The 17,338-nt window shown below is 44.0% G+C and overlaps 1 protein-coding gene across 5 annotated transcripts in view; it reads left to right on the top strand.

The window, feature by feature from the left end:
- Nucleotides 1-17,338, top strand: part of snx13 (sorting nexin 13) — a 235,407-nt gene that overhangs the window by 179,275 nt on the left and 38,794 nt on the right. For 4 of the 5 annotated variants that reach the window (XM_072509178.1, XM_072509181.1, XM_072509180.1 and 1 more), the window contains exons 15-18: nucleotides 1,140-1,272; nucleotides 4,558-4,595; nucleotides 6,555-6,624; nucleotides 8,994-9,169. In XM_072509178.1, coding sequence (XP_072365279.1) covers nucleotides 1,140-1,272; nucleotides 4,558-4,595; nucleotides 6,555-6,624; nucleotides 8,994-9,169 — 417 coding nt within the window. The remainder of the gene's footprint in view (nucleotides 1-1,139; nucleotides 1,273-4,557; nucleotides 4,596-6,554; nucleotides 6,625-8,993; nucleotides 9,170-17,338) is intronic. The other variant, XM_072509179.1, reaches the window with a different exon arrangement.

Below are 17,338 nucleotides of genomic sequence, written 5' to 3'. Positions count from 1 at the left end.
CTCTGGATCTGTAAAGATTTAATCACCTGCTAATGCTCGCATTCCAAGCATTGTCTGGCATCTTTGAATCTGTCTATATATATGTTTCTGGAACATACCTCTTCATTCACCTGAGGAAGGAGCAGCGCTCCGAAAGCTAGTGACATTGAAACAAACCTGTTGGACTTTAACCTGGTGTTGTAAAACCTCTTACTGTGCTCACCCCAGTCCAACGCCGGCATCTCCACGTCATTACAAAAAAGAGGGCCTAGATTTTTTTTGTCAATTTTTCAGCGATAGGTGGGGTTGGAAAATTGTCCAGGGATACATAATGTCACGTGCTTGTTGTCTTTGCCTCTATTTTCTACATCCAAGGCTCAGGAGTAGCCGATGCATTCCAATATGGAGCATATTACAGAGATATACAAATCGGGGATTATCTTCTTTGACTGCTGGGTTCAAGGAGCACATGTAATACTCACAGGTAAATGAAGAGTCACCAAAAATGTTGGTGAATTTCACAAGCAGAATGGAGGCTTCAATCTGACTAAAAATCACACGAGGTTGAGAGCACAGTCGTGCAGCAGACTAATATCCGGAATGTGTACCAGGTGTGCTCTCATTCCCGAATAATAGATCCAGGCTGAGATAGTTACAAAGGATAAGCGATACTTGCAAAATATGGGACATTGTCAACAATGCTGCATCATTCTCATTCTTTAATAGTATTGGTCGTTACCTCCTCTTCTGGTGATCTGGATACTCCTACCAAATATCTTTCTGTCGAAACTGACAAACTTTGATGATAAATATAAAATGGAGTTTCTGTAATCCATATGTGAGTGTATTTCTTTTCATTCGCTCTACCCACCGACTACAGTTGCAGACACGTTGTACTCTGAGCTAATTGCCAAGAACACCAGAAAGATGGAATAGGTTTTATTTTGGATACCTTCAGGGTGCTAAATGTTTGCCCATTCACACTTTCTCACAGTGACATGGCTCTCTGGAACATGGCATAGTAATGGATCGTAGATACAAAATTATTATGTTTACTGCACAATAGTAGCATCTTGTTAAATCAAAGTATTGACATTTTTGTACAAATGTAGGAAGTGTTGTATCTTGGAAAACTAATGTTTGTTTGCATTTTTATAAAGGTCTATGAAATTATGCTGAAGGATGAGCAATTCTACCCCTCTTTCAGGCAGAACCCGCTTTATGTGCGGATGTTAGCTGAGTTGGACATGTTGAAAGATCCAAGTATCAGAGGCTCAGATGATGGTGACTTGGGTATGTGAATACTCCATGCACATAATATGGATTTATTCTGTAGCAACTTGTCAGTACATCAGCTTGGTTCTAAATACATAATTATCTACTGAAACGTTTTTACCATTCTATATGGTGGCCTTCAGATTGTAAATATTCAAACCTGAATGGAAATTCCAGGCCATCTAATTTGCAGCAAGGCACATGCAGATATAGACCTCAAACCTTTACCTTGATGTATGTGTTTGAGGCACCAAAGAAAGTAGTGCTTATTTACAGCACAAGTCTGTTGGAATGGACTGCTGATTGGTCCATTTGTCTGGAATGTGTAGTTTTAAACTTTACATCCTCCTGAAGTATATTACTGTCCTCCTCAATTTCAAAGTTGTGCAGTAAAATTAGGTCCTGTAGATCCAAATCTGGATCATTTGTTAATCCATATTTTCCAAATGCCAATTAATTTTGTCCTGGATTATTGTCTGTAAATGTTTCTCCCATCACTGTCATTAAGCTAACGTGGCCTGTAGTTTCCAGGCTTATCCTTTTGCCTTTCGTAACATTTGTACTTTAGAATATCTTGAATCAGGTTTACATCCCACAAAGGCGACCCTAATAAATTTTACAAAGGATATTTTTTTTTATAACTGACTGCAGTTGTGCATTGTCTTTAATCCCTTGTTTCCATGTTTATAGTTGGAGCACTTTTAATAATAAAAGGTTGATGAGAAGTAACTGATTGAAAATGGCAGATGTTATATTTACATTTAATCATGAAAATGTTATTACCACTGTATTGCTTGTCTAAATGTTACTACTTAAATATATTCAATGTATGAATGAAATCTGCATACAAGAGCTGGTAATACAGTACCCAAATCAATATTCAGTTGTGATAAAATCAGCTTTTGGTGCAAATCCATAGATTATTCACGGTGAAACTGTGAGTAGCCACTGCTGAAAAATGCTTATTTGAAGAACTGGGGTTACACTGAATGTTCAGTGCATACAAAAGAATCCCAATTGCACCATTACAAATTAATATCTTTAGAAGTAGAAATTTGAGCTTCAAGGGGTTGTATCTTTGGTATAATGCAAGTGGACGTAAAAGCATTCTAAGAGTAATAGCTGTAGAAATATTCATAGCCAAAATTTCACAGTCTTTTTTTGAATTGGCGGTGTACAAGACAAATGTGAGGAAATGGATGGAAGATAAAATGAGCTAAAATGGTGTCTATCATTCCATCACTTGTTCAATTGTTTGGAATAAGATCTGCAGGCTGTCAATTTGTACTACAGAGCTTTTTAAATCTAGAAATTGAGGTGGCATTGATTATCTAATTTACTATAAATTTTGGTTTCTATTGAAATACTCATTTTAATACTCATTTGAATATGCCCAGTGTTTGTAATGGCTATAAGATTTAGCTTAACTTCAACATATGCCAGACTTGAGATCTAAGGAATTTTAAACAGATTCAAAATACGTTTTAAATGTCCATCAAACTAGTGGGGTAAGACATAATATGGCAAATTGCAAAGTTTGTAAGTTAGTGCCATGGTGGGTACTTTTCAAAGCTTTCTACCTACATCTAGTGGTAGAAGAACAGTTTTGCAGGGAATTTCCATTGCCTTGTGCTTCAAGAGTGCACTGTTTTCATGTGAACTGGCACATCTTGCGCTGGCTTATCGCTACTTTTATAGTGCAACACTTTCTGATATATTTCTGGATAATATTGATATTCTGTACTCTTAATCTAAATTTTATTTTTCTTGAATTAAAGTTAAATGAATTCATACATTTAATCTGGAATAAACATGGTGACTTCAGTAATTCAATATTGAAGACTTGGGCCATATAAAGATATGGGGCTGGATTCTCCGCTTGGGAGACGAGGTCACCAGGCTGGTGTGAAAACGGTGGTGTTTTACACCAGGAAAACTGGCGCAAAACAGCCACCGATTCCCTGCTCGCGGGGGGCGGGGGTGTTAGCAGCCAGGCAGTGTGCCCGGACCACAAGAATAGCCCCCCCCCCTTCAGCCGGCTCGCTAGCCCCGAATAAAGCCCCCCCCCTTCCCGCGGATCGGCCTTCCCCCGACTGTGACGGCGCTGGACTGAGTCAGCAGCCGCTACGCTGAGTTCCTGACGGGTGAGACCATGAGAGTCCTACGGCGTCGGGAACTTGGCCGGTCGGGGGCGGAGCATCGCGGGGCGGGCCTCAGGCAATGGCCTCAGACCATGGATACAGCATGCGGCGTACTCTAGGAGGCTTTTCAGTGGGCGGAGTATCACGAAAGTGGCGCTGCCCCTGATTTTGTTGTCATTCTCCGTCCCGTCGCCGAACGCGATTTCAGCATCAGGGATCGGAGAATCCAACCCATGATTTCTTAGCTTTTTTATTTAATTCTGAAAGTAACCACACCAAAACATTGAAAATGGAATTATTGTTTTGTTTGCCATTGCTATGGGTCGGTTACCAAACTCGGAAAATTCAGTGATCTTGGTTTCTTCTAGCAGAATCATGTGACCTGCACCTCCAGGCATCTTACAGCAGAATGTCTCGACAACTGTCATCTCTTCTGTACCCACAAGCAATGTTACTCAATTGTCATTGAATAGCTCCATGCATTTTTATGACATTTTACATTTTATATTAAATACCTGTTTGTGGACATGGGTTATTACCCATGTTGAAAACTTATTAAGTTATAAACTGTTATTGTTACCCTTTGAATATTTTTTTCCACTGGTTGCTGTGTCTCATTTGTGTGCAAGGTTCCTGTGCAGAAAGGACAACATTGTGTTGATTTTGAAATCCAGCATAAAATTTAATAATTTGCTAAAACCAAAAGATTTTTGAAACACTCACTGCTTCAGAAATATAAATAAAAGGAAGTTAATTGGGCATGCAATTTCTTGGCAAACCTAGTCTCACATCTATACATTCAGATATAAAGGAAAATAAGAAAGGAAATTGCTTTCAGAGAACTGTCTTGCATCATCATTTAAATGCCAGTGTGAAAGTAGACAGTATAATTTGAAATTATGAACCCAAAATCACAGATCAACTAACTACTCTCTAGTGCACAACTGCCCTGTTCTTGGCTGGATGCAGGTGCATACGTTTGTTTTACTAGGAATCCTTTGGGTATTGTAGCATTGGATGTTGGCAATTTGCCATAACTTGGCAATTTTTCTTGATGTTTAATTTTACTTCGTAATTTATAAGTACATAACCTATTATATTTCAGTATTATTTCGCAAAACATTTTTCACATTCTGTGCTGATTTTTGTTTTCCCTTCCCAGAGTCTTTCAATGGCTCTCCAACTGGTAGTTTAAATTCGGTAAGTACTACAGAAATGAAATGAAAATCGCTTATTGTCACAAGTAAGCTTCAAATGAAGTTACTGTGAAAAGCCCCTAGTCGCCACATTCCGGCGCCTGTTCGGGGGGGCTGCTACGGGAATTGAACCCGCGCTGTTGCCTGCCTTGGTCTGCTTTAAAAGTCAGCTATTTAGCCCTGTGCTAAACCATCCCACATCTGTTAAATAATCAGTCATTTACTGATAAATCGCCAAATAAATGACTGCTTATAATGTTGAAATAAACAAATTTCCATTTGCCGATCCCAAAGCTAAGTCACAACGTTTTTTGCGTCTCGTTTCTATGCAAAACTTCTTCCTTGTTTCCTGGATTCACAGTGCTTGTGCAGGTGTTTTAATATCTATAGATTAGCTTGTTTTTGGCTCAGTTCCATGTCTGGAAGGATGCCTGCTAAATTATTCAGTTCCCTTGTGTCATTGTGATATAAAACAGCTCAAGCTATGAATAGTCAAAAGTTACATGTAGTGTCAGTATGTTTCTGTAATTTTACCCATTTAGGTATCCTTTACCTCTTAGCAGATGTTCTCAAAGTTTGTGTTTTATAAGTCATTGATATTTACTGTGTAATTATGGAGATAATAAAATTAAACTGAAACTTTTCAAAATGATATTCATGGCACAGGAAGCATAGATTAATTATTGTTTTCCAGTGAGGAACCATTGCACTATGCTATCCTAGCTGTGTCCCTTAAGTCTGAGGGATACAGACTTGAAACAAATATGATAGACAACTGATTTAGCAAGCCGATGCATTGTGGCTGGGCCACATAAAGCACCATCAGGTTCTGTCTTGAATACTAAAGCGGCTCACTATTCCACAATCATCGTGAAGGCAGATAGCCCCTGGATTCTTTTTTTATAGATACTTTATTGCTGAACCCCTCTCCCTCAGTCTCCTCCATCATCACGCCCAATGATAAGTACAAGGAGCTCATGGACTTCTTTGTGTCTAAGATTGAGACCATCCAATCAACTGTTTCTGCCACTTTCCTCCCTCCCTGGCCCGCTGGGCCAAACCTCCTCTGAAGTGCCCTCCATTACCCCTCTCCAGGCCTGAACTTGGCATTTTTCTGTACTTCCTCTCCCAGCTCTACCTCTCCTCCATCTCCCTTGATGACTCTATTGTTGTGAAATTGTCAGACTGCTTGCCCAACATCCAGTACTAGATGAGAAGAAATATCCTCCTGAGTAAATATTGAGAAGACCGAAGCTGGTGTCTTTGTTCCCTAGGTACCAATTCCATCCTTTTCCCTCGCTACTGTTGAGCCTAAACCAGGCTAATTTCACATTTGACCTACAATGAACTTCTCACCACATATCCCATCACCAAGACCTATTTCTATTTCCATAATATTGCTCGACTTCACCCTGCCTCAGTTCATCAATGCTTTTGTTAGCTCTAGACTTAACTATTCGTAAACACTCTGGATGGTCTACTGCATTCTCCCCACTGTAAACATGACATCTAAAACTTGGTTAATGTTCTTAATCACAACAAGTCCCATTGACCCATCAATCCTGTTAGGCTGACCTAAGCTGACTCCCCTTGTTCTCCTTGTTTTTAAATTCTTCCATGACCTCTCCCCTCCCTACCTCAATTTCCTCCAGCCCCACAATCCTCCAAGATAGTTGCTAATCTAATTCTGTTTTTTTGAGCATCCAGTATTGTAATTGCTCGACCATCGGTGGAGTGTTTAGCTTCCTAGGCCATACTCTCTGGTATTCCCTTACTAAATCTCTCCACCTCGCTTTCCTCCTTTGCAACTTTGCTTAAAACTCCCCATTTGACCAAACGTTTAGCCACCTTATGTGGTTCGGTGTCAACTTTTAATTTGTAATGCACCTGTGAAGAGCTTTGGTGCATTTTATTACATTGAATGTGTTATATAAAATTAGTAAAATATGCTTTCCTTCCTCAGTCTCTAGATGATCTTTCAAATGCCAGCTCTGAAGAGACTTTGCAATTGCTAGTATCTATTAGTGACACTGGTAAGTGATAATACAAATGTCAGTTTGAGTGGAAGCATTACCTCTGGACAATGTTGATTTGTGCAATACGCACATAACCGAGTCACAATTATTTCAGAAATATCACAAATAAAGCAAAAGCATTAGTTGCATACGTGAATCATAGAATCCCTACAGTGCAGAGTCTGCACCAACCCTTTGAAAGACCACTCTACCTCTGCTCAACCCCCTGTCCTATTCCTGCAATTTAGCATGGCCAATCCATCTAACCTGCCAATCGTTGGACTGTGGGAGGAAACCGGAGCGTCCCTGGGAAACCCACACTGACACAGGGACGATGTAGAAACTCCCAGAGTCACTCCGGGTTGGAATCGAACCTGGGTTCCTGCCGCTGTGAGGAAGCTGTGCTAACTAGCAGTGAAGCTATGTGTGTTCACAGAACAGCTACGTCAACTAGGTAGGGGGGGGGGAAGAAATATTCTTAAATTGCATCCAGTAAAATCTTTTTAATCAGTTCACAGAGAGCCCAACAGGGGAAGGGGGCAATCCTGGATTTAATATTCGGAAAGGAGTCCAGGCAGGTTGAAGATGTCTCACTCGGCGAGCATTTTGGAAATAATGACCATAATACAGTTAGAATAGGATGGCTATGGAAAAGGATAGGGTGGGCTGGGAATAAAAGTTTCTCCCCGTGTCTGCGTGGATTTCACCCCCACAACCCAAAGATGTGTAGGTTAGGTGGATTGGCAATTGGGAAAAAAAATAATTGGGTACTCTAAATTTGTAATAAAAAAAAAAAAAATACTTCTGGAGCCACAAGTTGATTCTTTGTAAATCCTTGCCCCCTATTTAGCAGTCGGAAATGTGTAATTTTAATAGAAAAGCTTTCTTTCCATGTGCAATGAATTGTAATAGGTGGCTTAAAAAAAGCAGGCTTGATTTGTGCAGGAATTTGATTGCTCCACCTAATACGTTCTGTTCCAGATGATCAGTTCAGCTTAATGTGGTATTAATTGAATTGGACAGTTCTCTCTGTTTCTAATTATCATCCCCTTGCTTTGTACGTTCACATTTCTGTTCATTTTTCATCTGGTTTTTCATGCCCGTCTGTGCATCTTCTAATTTGTTTAGCTTTTCTGTGAGGCCAATCTACTTTTATCTTCAATTGGTTTTTGTACTTTAATCTTTTTAAATAGTAATTTTTCTGACAATTGTCAGAAAGCGAATGCTGTATTTTGCATTAAAAAGATGTACAGTATTCAATGTTAGAAAATGCTGTGCAGAGTTGTCTAGATTTTTTAGTGTCAGTGTATATAAAATTCTGAAGAATTTAAAGATCCCTACTTGTATCTGCACATTACACAAATGCACCCACGCAACGGAGATTATTCATGAAGGCCCACTTTCTCAACCTTGCCCCTCACCTGAGGTGTGGTGACCCTCTGTTAAATCGCTACCTGTCAGCTCTCCCCCTCAAAGGAGAAAGCTGCCTTTGGGCATCTGGGACTCTGGTGACTTTATTTTACTGTACTGTTCAATCTTGTATCTCTTCATTCAATTACTGTTCACATTGAAAAAACTATATTAACTTTTTCTAAAAAATTAAATAACAAAATCCTTAAATGTGTTTTACATGGCATCATACTTACTTTAAGAAAATAAGTACTTGTCACATTTCAATATCTGTGCACTAAGAAGTAAAACTGAAACTTAATATTTATTTATTAATATAAGCATGTCCTGGGAATTTGGCCTTTTAAAAAATTTTAGACATTTAATCTTAGTATTATGCTATCTCAAGTTCAATATCGTACATAAAAGCAAACTTTTACTTAATCCTGTCCTTAGTCCAAATCTCTTCATGCCATGGTGAATTCTTCCACTTCTCCCACCTGCTATCCTGTAGCCACTTTTGACTAATTAAACATTTTTACATTTGATTAGAGGCAGTATTCTGTTGCAGGCCCATATATATATATATATATATATATATATATATATATATAATATATATATATATAGAAGTTAGACTAATACTAGCTATGCTCAACATAAGACATTTCCAGCTGACTAGGATAAATTTGGCCCAAAACATTTATTTTCCAACCTAAGATCAGGAGGTGAAAAGATTGTGCGTGAAAGCAGTGCAACACCATCTTCACAGTTTAAACTTTTTTATGTTTACTTCTCCGTAAAAGAATGAGAACCAAATTGGGGTAATAGGGAAATAATAAAGAGGCATGGAAACCATTTACTCTCTCATTCATTTGCCATTCTAGTTACCTTCACACTATTGCTTTCTTTGCTTTTCCTCACTTGATATGTTCCTGTCCCATTTTCATCCGTGTTTGTTTCCCATTTTCCTCTCCTCTCTTTTTCATTGTGACTAGTCCATGCTGACTATGAACCATATCCTGTGGCAGGAGTGTGTAATGACCATGGCAAGACGTATGCACTATATGCAATCACTGTTCGGAGAAGAAACCCAGATGGTAGTGAGGATGTGTGGAAGACCTATCGCCGCTACAGTGACTTCCATGACTTTCACATGCGGATAACTGAGCAGGTAAAAGTCCTTTTCGGATGTTGTTTGTAGCAGTTTCCTATCAGTTTTTCTGGATATAAGGAATTATGGCATCAAGCTGTCTACATTGCTACAATGAGAGGATCAATTATGTAGTGCAGAAGTTTGAGAATACAAAGGCCTAGTTTTTTTTTAAATTGTTCTGATGAGGAATGCTGAATTGAATTAATTTGAAACTTCATAAGCAGGTGATGGATTTTGATAATTTTGTTAAATTGTTTTTCAGTTTCAGTTATGCTGTTATTTGTATTGTGAATTGGTGATTTCCCCCCTCTCTCTCTCTCTTTCCCCCCCCTCCCCCCATCTCCTATCCTTCTCTTTTCCCACCCCCTACCCCAAAAAAGAGTTTTACGTTCTGGGGCGTTGTTTAACACCTATTTTTGTTAAAACCTTGAAAGTTAGTATTTTGCTGAATTGCCTCATAAGATGCAAGTTGACAATTACAAGCAGGACTCTGGATTTGATTTCTTCGGAATTGAGATATTGACATACGCATTCATGAAAAAATGCTGTTATGTTATTAGTACATGATGCAACTTATTAGCAATGAAGGCTTTGACATAGATATTTGCTGTAATGCGATTGATCAAAATCAGATGCAGACTTTTGTACAACTTGATTAAAGAATATTTTTTCTCAGAAATATAACTTGCCTCAAGTATACAGATGGTGACCAACTCCTCTCTCCAATTACCCTTAAATCCATGATACTCGTGTGAATATGAAGTCCTGAATAAATCCAGCACTTGTTGCAATTCAATGAAATATGAGCCATATCCTTTCTTGTTTCAGCTAACCGTATTGGTGGGGTAGAAGAAAAAGGCACCTTCTGGGAGAGAGGGGCAAGAGGCATGTGAAATAAGTCAGACATGGTAGAGGTCCTTATCCAAGCGCTGTGACGCTGAGAGTGGGGATGGAAATTTCTCAACCAAAGATTCCCTCTGCTATGTACTCCGATGATGGGACTTCTTTTTATTGCTTTTAATAGTGCAAGAGACTGAAATGATGATCACAGGCATTACAGACTTGATCACATCTTTTCTAGTGGCTTGACTTACAAAGCTGTTGGGGTAAAAATTTGTATGCCTTGCACCCAATTTTGATTGGCGGTTCACTCCCTCACTCCCACTTTCGCTCCTGAGGGTCGTTGCCTGCCCAAATATCGTGACTTCCAAATTCCAGGCTTCATGAAGATCTCTGATCAAACCAGTGCAAACAGTAATCATTATGTTTTAAATATCGCTGCTGATCTTCTGTTAGTTTTTTTTCCCACCCAGAGGAAAGAACCATAACCTGTAACGTATTTTCTGATTATTGCACAGAATCATTTTAACCTAACCCACCCAGCAGGAAGTGATGGAAACAAATTGGCTCCAAGTTTCGTGCTCCTACCCAATAGTCCTCTGATTTCAATCTAAAATAAAATAAATTGAGCAATGTATAAAACTGGCTGCTAATATGATTCTCTCAGTTTCCTGCTGACAGGTTAACTTCAAATTAACACCTTTCCTAAATCTGGTGACATCCTTGAAAATGTTCTGTATTTTTTCTTTTGCTTCAATCTTCCTTTCTGCAGTATAGAGGCCAGAACTTGAACAAGTGTAATCTCACCAAGTGATGTGCCGTCAATTAACACAAGACGAGTAGTGAACATAACTGTGGCTTTAATAAGCTAAACAGAAAGCCTCCTGGTCACTGATCCCGAACTGGGACAGGGCCGGAGGTCAGCCACCTTTATACCGAGCCCGAGGTGAGGCGGAGCCATCAGGCAGTGGTTTACCACAATACATGTAGTACAGTAACAGTTTAACACAATACATATAATACACTAAAAGTGGTTTACCACATTCACCCCCTGTTTAAAAAAAAAAAAAGAATCCAGCGAGGGTGAAGTAGACTTAAAGGTCGAGTCTGTCAGGGGCTTTGACCTTCCGCCAAGATCGCCTCAGTCCCGGCTGTGGTGTGTGCACTGGTGTCGAGAGCTGCGCGTCCGGGAGCATGTTGTCTTCTTCGCCCAATAGTTCAGTCGGTGGAAGGGAGGGTGGTGTAGGGGCGGGGGTGGTGGATGGACGCCGGTGGGCCTGCGGGTGCCAAATCTTGAAGTAGCCGGGTAGTGGTGGAGGGAGACGGTGTAGGCTCGGGGATGGTGGTGATGGTCGCTGCGGAACCTGCAGGTGCCTAATCCTGGACTGTGCCCTGCCGCCCGTCATGATGTGCCACGTAGGCACATATTGTGGGTTGGCATGGAGGAGCAGGACCTTCTCAACGAGGGGGAGCCGATTTATGACTCCTCGCATGCTTCCGGAGGAGGACGGGCCCTGGGACTGTCAGCCAGGACGGGAGCGAGACCCCTGAGGTGGACTCCCTAGGGAAGGCAAACATACGTTTGTGAGGGGTCTCATTGGTGGCAGTGTACAGGAGCAACCAGATGGAGTGGAGCGCATCGGGAAGGACCTCCTGCCAGCGGGAGACTGGGAGACCTCTAGACCGTAGGGCCAGAAGGACAGCCTTCCAGACCGTCGCGTTCTCCCTCTCCACCTGTCCATTTCCCCGGGGGTTGTAGCTGGTCGTCCTACTTGAGGCGATGCCCTTGCTAAGCAGGAACTGACGCAACTTTGTCGCTCATGAAGGAGGAACCCCGATCGTAATGGATGTAGGTGGGGAAACCGAACAAGGTGAAGAGACTGTGCAGGGCCTTGATGACGGTGGCAGAAGTCATGTCAGGGCATGGGATGGCAAAGGGGAATCGTGAGTACTCGTCAACAACGTTGAGGAAGTACACGTTACAGTCAGTGGAGGGGAGGGGTCCTTTGAAGTCGATGCTGAGGCGCTCAAAGGGGCGGGAGGCCTTCACGAGGTGTGCTCTGTCGGGCCGATAGAAGTGCGGTTTGCACTCCGCGCAGACCTGGCAGTCCCTGGTCATGTTCCTGACCTCCTCGATGGAGTAAGGCAGGTTGCGAGCCTTGATAAAATGGAAAAAACGGGTGACCCCCGGGTGACCGAGGTCATTGTGGAGGGCCCGAAATCGGTCTACTTGTGCGCTGGCACATGTTCTGCGGGATAGGGCGTCTGGGGGCTCATTGAGCTTCCCAGGTCGCTACAAGATATCATAGTTGTAGGTGGAGAATCCACCTCAGAATCTTGTCATTCTTGATTTTGCCCCGCTGTGTATTATTAAACATGAAGGCAACCGACCATTGGTCAGTGAGGCGAGTGAATCGCCTGCCGGCCAGGTAATGTCTCCAATGTCGCACAGCTTCTGCAATGGCTTAGGCTTCCTTTTCGACGGAGGAGTGTCGAATTTTGGAGGCATGGAGGTTACGGGAGAAGAAAGCCACGGGCCTGCCCGCTTGGTTGAGGGTAGCGGCCAGGGCAAAGTCCGACGCGTCGCTCTCCACCTGGAACGGAATGGACTCGTCCACAGCGTGCATCGCGGCTTTGGCAATATCTGCCTTGATGCGGTTGAAGGCCAGGCGGGCTTCAGCAGTCGGGGGAAAAATGGTGGATTTAATGAGTGGATGGGCCTTGACCGCATAATTGGGGACCCATTGGGCATAACAAGAGAAGAACCCCAGGCATCACTTCAGGGCCTTGGGGCAGTGGGGGAGGGGAACGATTGCGGTCGGGGTCGGGCACTACGACTCAGTTTTCCACAACGTAGCCAAGGATGGCTAGGCGGGTTGTGCGGAAAACGCATCTTCTCCTTATTGTATGTGAGGTTAAGGAACTTAGCGGTGTGGAGGAAATGCCGGAGGTTTGCGTCATGGTCCTGCTGGTCATGGCCGCAGATGGTGATGTTATCTAGGTATGGGAACGTGGCCCGCAGCCCGTACTGGTCAACCATTCGGTCCATTTCCCGCTGGAAGACCAAGACCCCATTGGTGACGCCGAAGGGAATCCTGAGGAAGTGGTAGAGGCGGCCATCTGCCTCGAAGGCAGTGTATTGGCGGTCCTCCGGGCGGATAGGGAGCTGGTGGTACGCGGACTTCAAGTCAACTGTGGAGAAGACTCGATACTGCGCAATCTGATTGACCATATCAGATATGCGGGGGAGGGGGTACGCATCGAGCTGCGTGTACCGGTTGATCGTCTGACTGTAGTCGATGACCATCCGGTGCTTCTCCCCAGTCTTGACAACCACCACTTGGGCTCTCCAGGGGCTGGTACTAGCCTCAATGATCCCCTCTCGTAGGGGTCGCTGGACCTACGACCTGATAAAGGTCCTGTCCCGGGCACTATCGTCTGCTCCTAGTGACAACGGGCTTACAGTCCGGGGTGAGATTAGTGAAGAGCTAGGGTGGGGCGACCTTCAGGGTCACGAGACTACAGATGTTTGGGGTGGGGGGGCAGTGGTCCACCGAACTTTAAGGTAAGGCTTTGGAGGACACAAAGTTGAGCCCCAGTAATAGGGCAGCAAAGAGATGGGGGAGGATGTAGAGTTTAAAGTTAGTGTACTCTACGCCTTGTACCGAAAGGGTCGCGACACAGTACCCCCGGATTTCTACGGAATGTGATCCGGAAGCCAGGGAGATTTTCTGGGTCGCGGGTAAAATTGGGAGGGAGCAGCGCCTTACCATATCTGGGTGGATAAAGCTGTCTGTCCTCCCGGAGTCGAAGAGGCAGGCCGCCTCGTGCCCGTTGATCCGGACGGTCATCGTGGATTTCGTGAGATGATGAGGTTGAGACTGGTCGAGTGTGATGGAGGCAAACTTCCAAAATGGCGGCCCCCATGGGTCGCGTGTGGCATCGAAGGTGGAGTCAAAGATGGCGGCCCCTATGGGCGGCGGGTGGTATCGAAGATGGCGGCCCCCACGGGTCGCACATGGCAGGTGGCAGCGAAGATGGTGGCGCCCACGGGTCGCACATGGTGGGTGGTGCGGCAGATGGGGGCGGTCCCGACAGACAACAGGCAGCACTGCTGGGCCTAGGAACTTTGGGGACAGGTCGGGCCTGGCAGACTTTGGCGAAGTGGCCCTTCCTCCCACACCCTTGCAAATCGTGTTCCGTGCAGGGCAGCGTTGTCTGGGGTGCTTACCCTGGCCGCAAAAGTAGCATTTCGGGCTTCCGGCGTTGGCGGGCTGCTGCGCGGCACAGGCTTGCGCCACACTCGAGTCGGGTGATGGCGACGCCCACGACGTCCACGAGGGTGCCGCGTGGTCGGAGGTGTAGGCCTCCATGTTCTGGAAAGCCACTTCCAGCGGGTTTGAGAGCTGCACGGTCTCTGGGAGGCCGAGTGTACCCCTTTCTAGGAAGCACTGGCGGATGGAATTGGATTTAATGCCCACGACATGGGCTTTCCTGATCAACATCTCCATGTGTTGGACAGCCGATAATGTCTGGCAAGCACAGTTCCGGACGAGTACCCGCAAGGCACGCAGGAATTCGGCTTGTGATTCTCCGGGACCTTGTCATCCCGTGGCAAGGAGGTGCCTGGCGTACACCTCGTTTACTGCCTTTACATACTGTCCCTTAAGCAGCATTATCGCCTCCGTATACGAGAGGGTGTCTCTGATAACAAGGAAAACTTGCAGGCTCACCCATGCGTTGAGTATTTGAAGCTTTTGGAGGTCAGTGACGTCGTCGGTGGAGGATCCGAGGTAAGCTTTGAAGCAGCTTAGCCAGTGCTCGAATGTCGCAGTGGCGTCGGCTGCTTGTGGGTCCAGCTCCAGGCGATCAGGCTTGAGTGATAAATTCATCTTAAAAGTTTAGCTTATTAAATTGATGTGCCATCAATTAACACAAGGCGAGTAGTGAACGAAACTGTGGCTTTAATAAGCTAAACAGAAAGCCTCCTGGCCACTCACTGATCCCGAACTAGGGCAGGGCCGGAGGTCAGCCACCTTTTATACCGAGCTCGAGGGGAGGCGAAGCCGTCATGCAGTGGTTTACCACAATACATGTAGTACAGTTACAGTTTACCATAATGCACTAACAGTGGTTTACCACACCAAGGTTTTTTTATAAGTTCAATTTTACCTCCCTGCTTTTGTGTTTTGTTCCTCTAAAATCAATACTGTACTTGTTGTTTGCTTTATTTGTGAATTCATCAACTTGTATTGCCACTTCTAACAATGCAACTGTCTATTCCCAGATCTTAGGTCTGCTATGCCATTTAATGACCTTCTTCTCCCCCCACCCTCCCCCTCGACAAGAACCACCTAACATTTCACGATATTGAATTTCACTTGTCATTATTAGTTCACGCATTTTACAAGCCTGTTTAATTCTTATTATAATTTGGTACAATCTTCCTTATGATTGATTATAATCCCCAATTTAGCATCAATAGTCTTTTAGTGCAACTTCAGAGGGACATGCCTGGGCACTGCCAGGTTGACACTGCCAGGTTGGTGCAGTGCCAACCAGTGCCGGGGCAGCGCTAAAGCAGGCACTTGTGGGAGCCCCATTTTGGGGGGCTCAGGCTCAAGATCTGTAGTGAAAACTTGTCTGTGCCGTTAGGGAGCTACATGCTGAGCCTGATACTTTGGGAAAAATATGGCAAGATTTAACCTCGTGTCCAGCTCTGGAATTCATAAGAACAAGGAACAGGAGTAGGCCATCTGGCCCCTCGAGCCTGCTCCGCCATTTAATGAGATCATGGCTGATCTTTGTGGACTCAGCTCCACTCTCCGGCCCGAAATCCATATCCCCGAATCCCTTTATTCTTTAGGAAGCTATCTATCTTTTTCTTAAAAACGTTCAAAGAAGGAGCCTCAACTGCTTCACTGGGCAAGGTATTCCAGAGATTCACAACCCTTTGGGTGAAGAAGTTCCTCCTAAACTCGGTCTTAAATCTACTTCCCCTTATTTTGAGGCTATGTCCCCTAGTTCTGCTTTCCCCAACCAGTGGAAACAACCTGCCCGCATCTATCCTATCTATTCCCTTCATAATTTTATATGTTTCAATAAGATCCCCCCGCATCCTTCTAAACTCCAATGACTACAGTCCCAGTCTACTCAACCTCTCGTCATAATCTAATCCCCTCAACTTTGGAATCAACCTAGTGAATCTCCTCTGCACTCCCTCCAGTGCCAATATGTCCTTTCTCAGGTAAGGAGACCAAAACTGAACACAATACTCCAGATGCGGCCTCACCAACACCCTATACAATTGCAGCATAACCTCCCTAGTCTTGAACTCCATCCCTCTAGCAATGAAAGACAAAACTTGATTAGCCTTCTTAATCACCTGTTGCACCTGCACACCAACTTTTTGCGACTCGTGCACCAGCACACCCAGGTCCCTCTGCACAGCAGCATGTTTTAACATCTTACCGTTTAAATAATAATCCATTCTGCTGTTATTCCTCCCAAAATGGATAGCCTCACACTTGGCAACATTGAATTCCATCTGCCAGACCCTAGCCCATTCACCTAACCTATCCAAATCCTTCTGCAGACTTCCGGTATCCTCTGCACTTTTTGCTTTACCACTCATCTTAGTGTCGTTCCCAAACATTGACACATTGCACTTGGTCCCCAACTCCAAATCATCTATGTAAATTATGAATAACTGCGGGCCCAACACTGATCCTTGAGGGACCCCACTAGTTACAGGTTGCCAACCAGAGAAACACCCATTTATCCCCACTCTCTGCTTTCTGTTAGTTAACCAATCCTCTACCCATGCTACCACTTTACCCTCAATGCCATGCATCTTTAGTTTATGCAGCAACCTTTTGTGTGGCACCTTGTCAAAAGCTTTCTGGAAATCCAGATATACCACCTCCATTGGCTCCCCGTTATCTACTACACTGGTAACGTCCTCAAAAAATTCTACCAAATTAGTCCGGCACAACCTACCCTTTGTGAACCCATGCTGCATCTGCCTAATTGGACAATTTCCCTCCAGGTGCCCCGCTATTTCCTCCTTAATGATAGATTCCAGCATTTTCCCTACAACCGAAGTTAAGCTTACCGACCTATAATTACCCGCTTTCTGCTGACCTCCTTTTTTAAACAGTGGTGTCACGTTTGCTACTTTCCAATCCTCTGGGACCACCCCAGAGTCTAGTGAATTTTGATAAATTATCACTAGTGCGTTTACAATTTCCCTAGCCATCTCTTTTAACACTCTGGGATGCATCCCATCAGGGCCAGGAGACTTGTCTACCTTTAGCCCCATTAGCTTACCCAATACTGCTTCCTTAG

This window comes from Scyliorhinus torazame, chromosome 6 (assembly GCF_047496885.1).
Source record: "Scyliorhinus torazame isolate Kashiwa2021f chromosome 6, sScyTor2.1, whole genome shotgun sequence".
NCBI lineage: Eukaryota > Metazoa > Chordata > Chondrichthyes > Carcharhiniformes > Scyliorhinidae > Scyliorhinus > Scyliorhinus torazame.
This window is presented reverse-complemented; position numbering and strand designations above follow the sequence as displayed.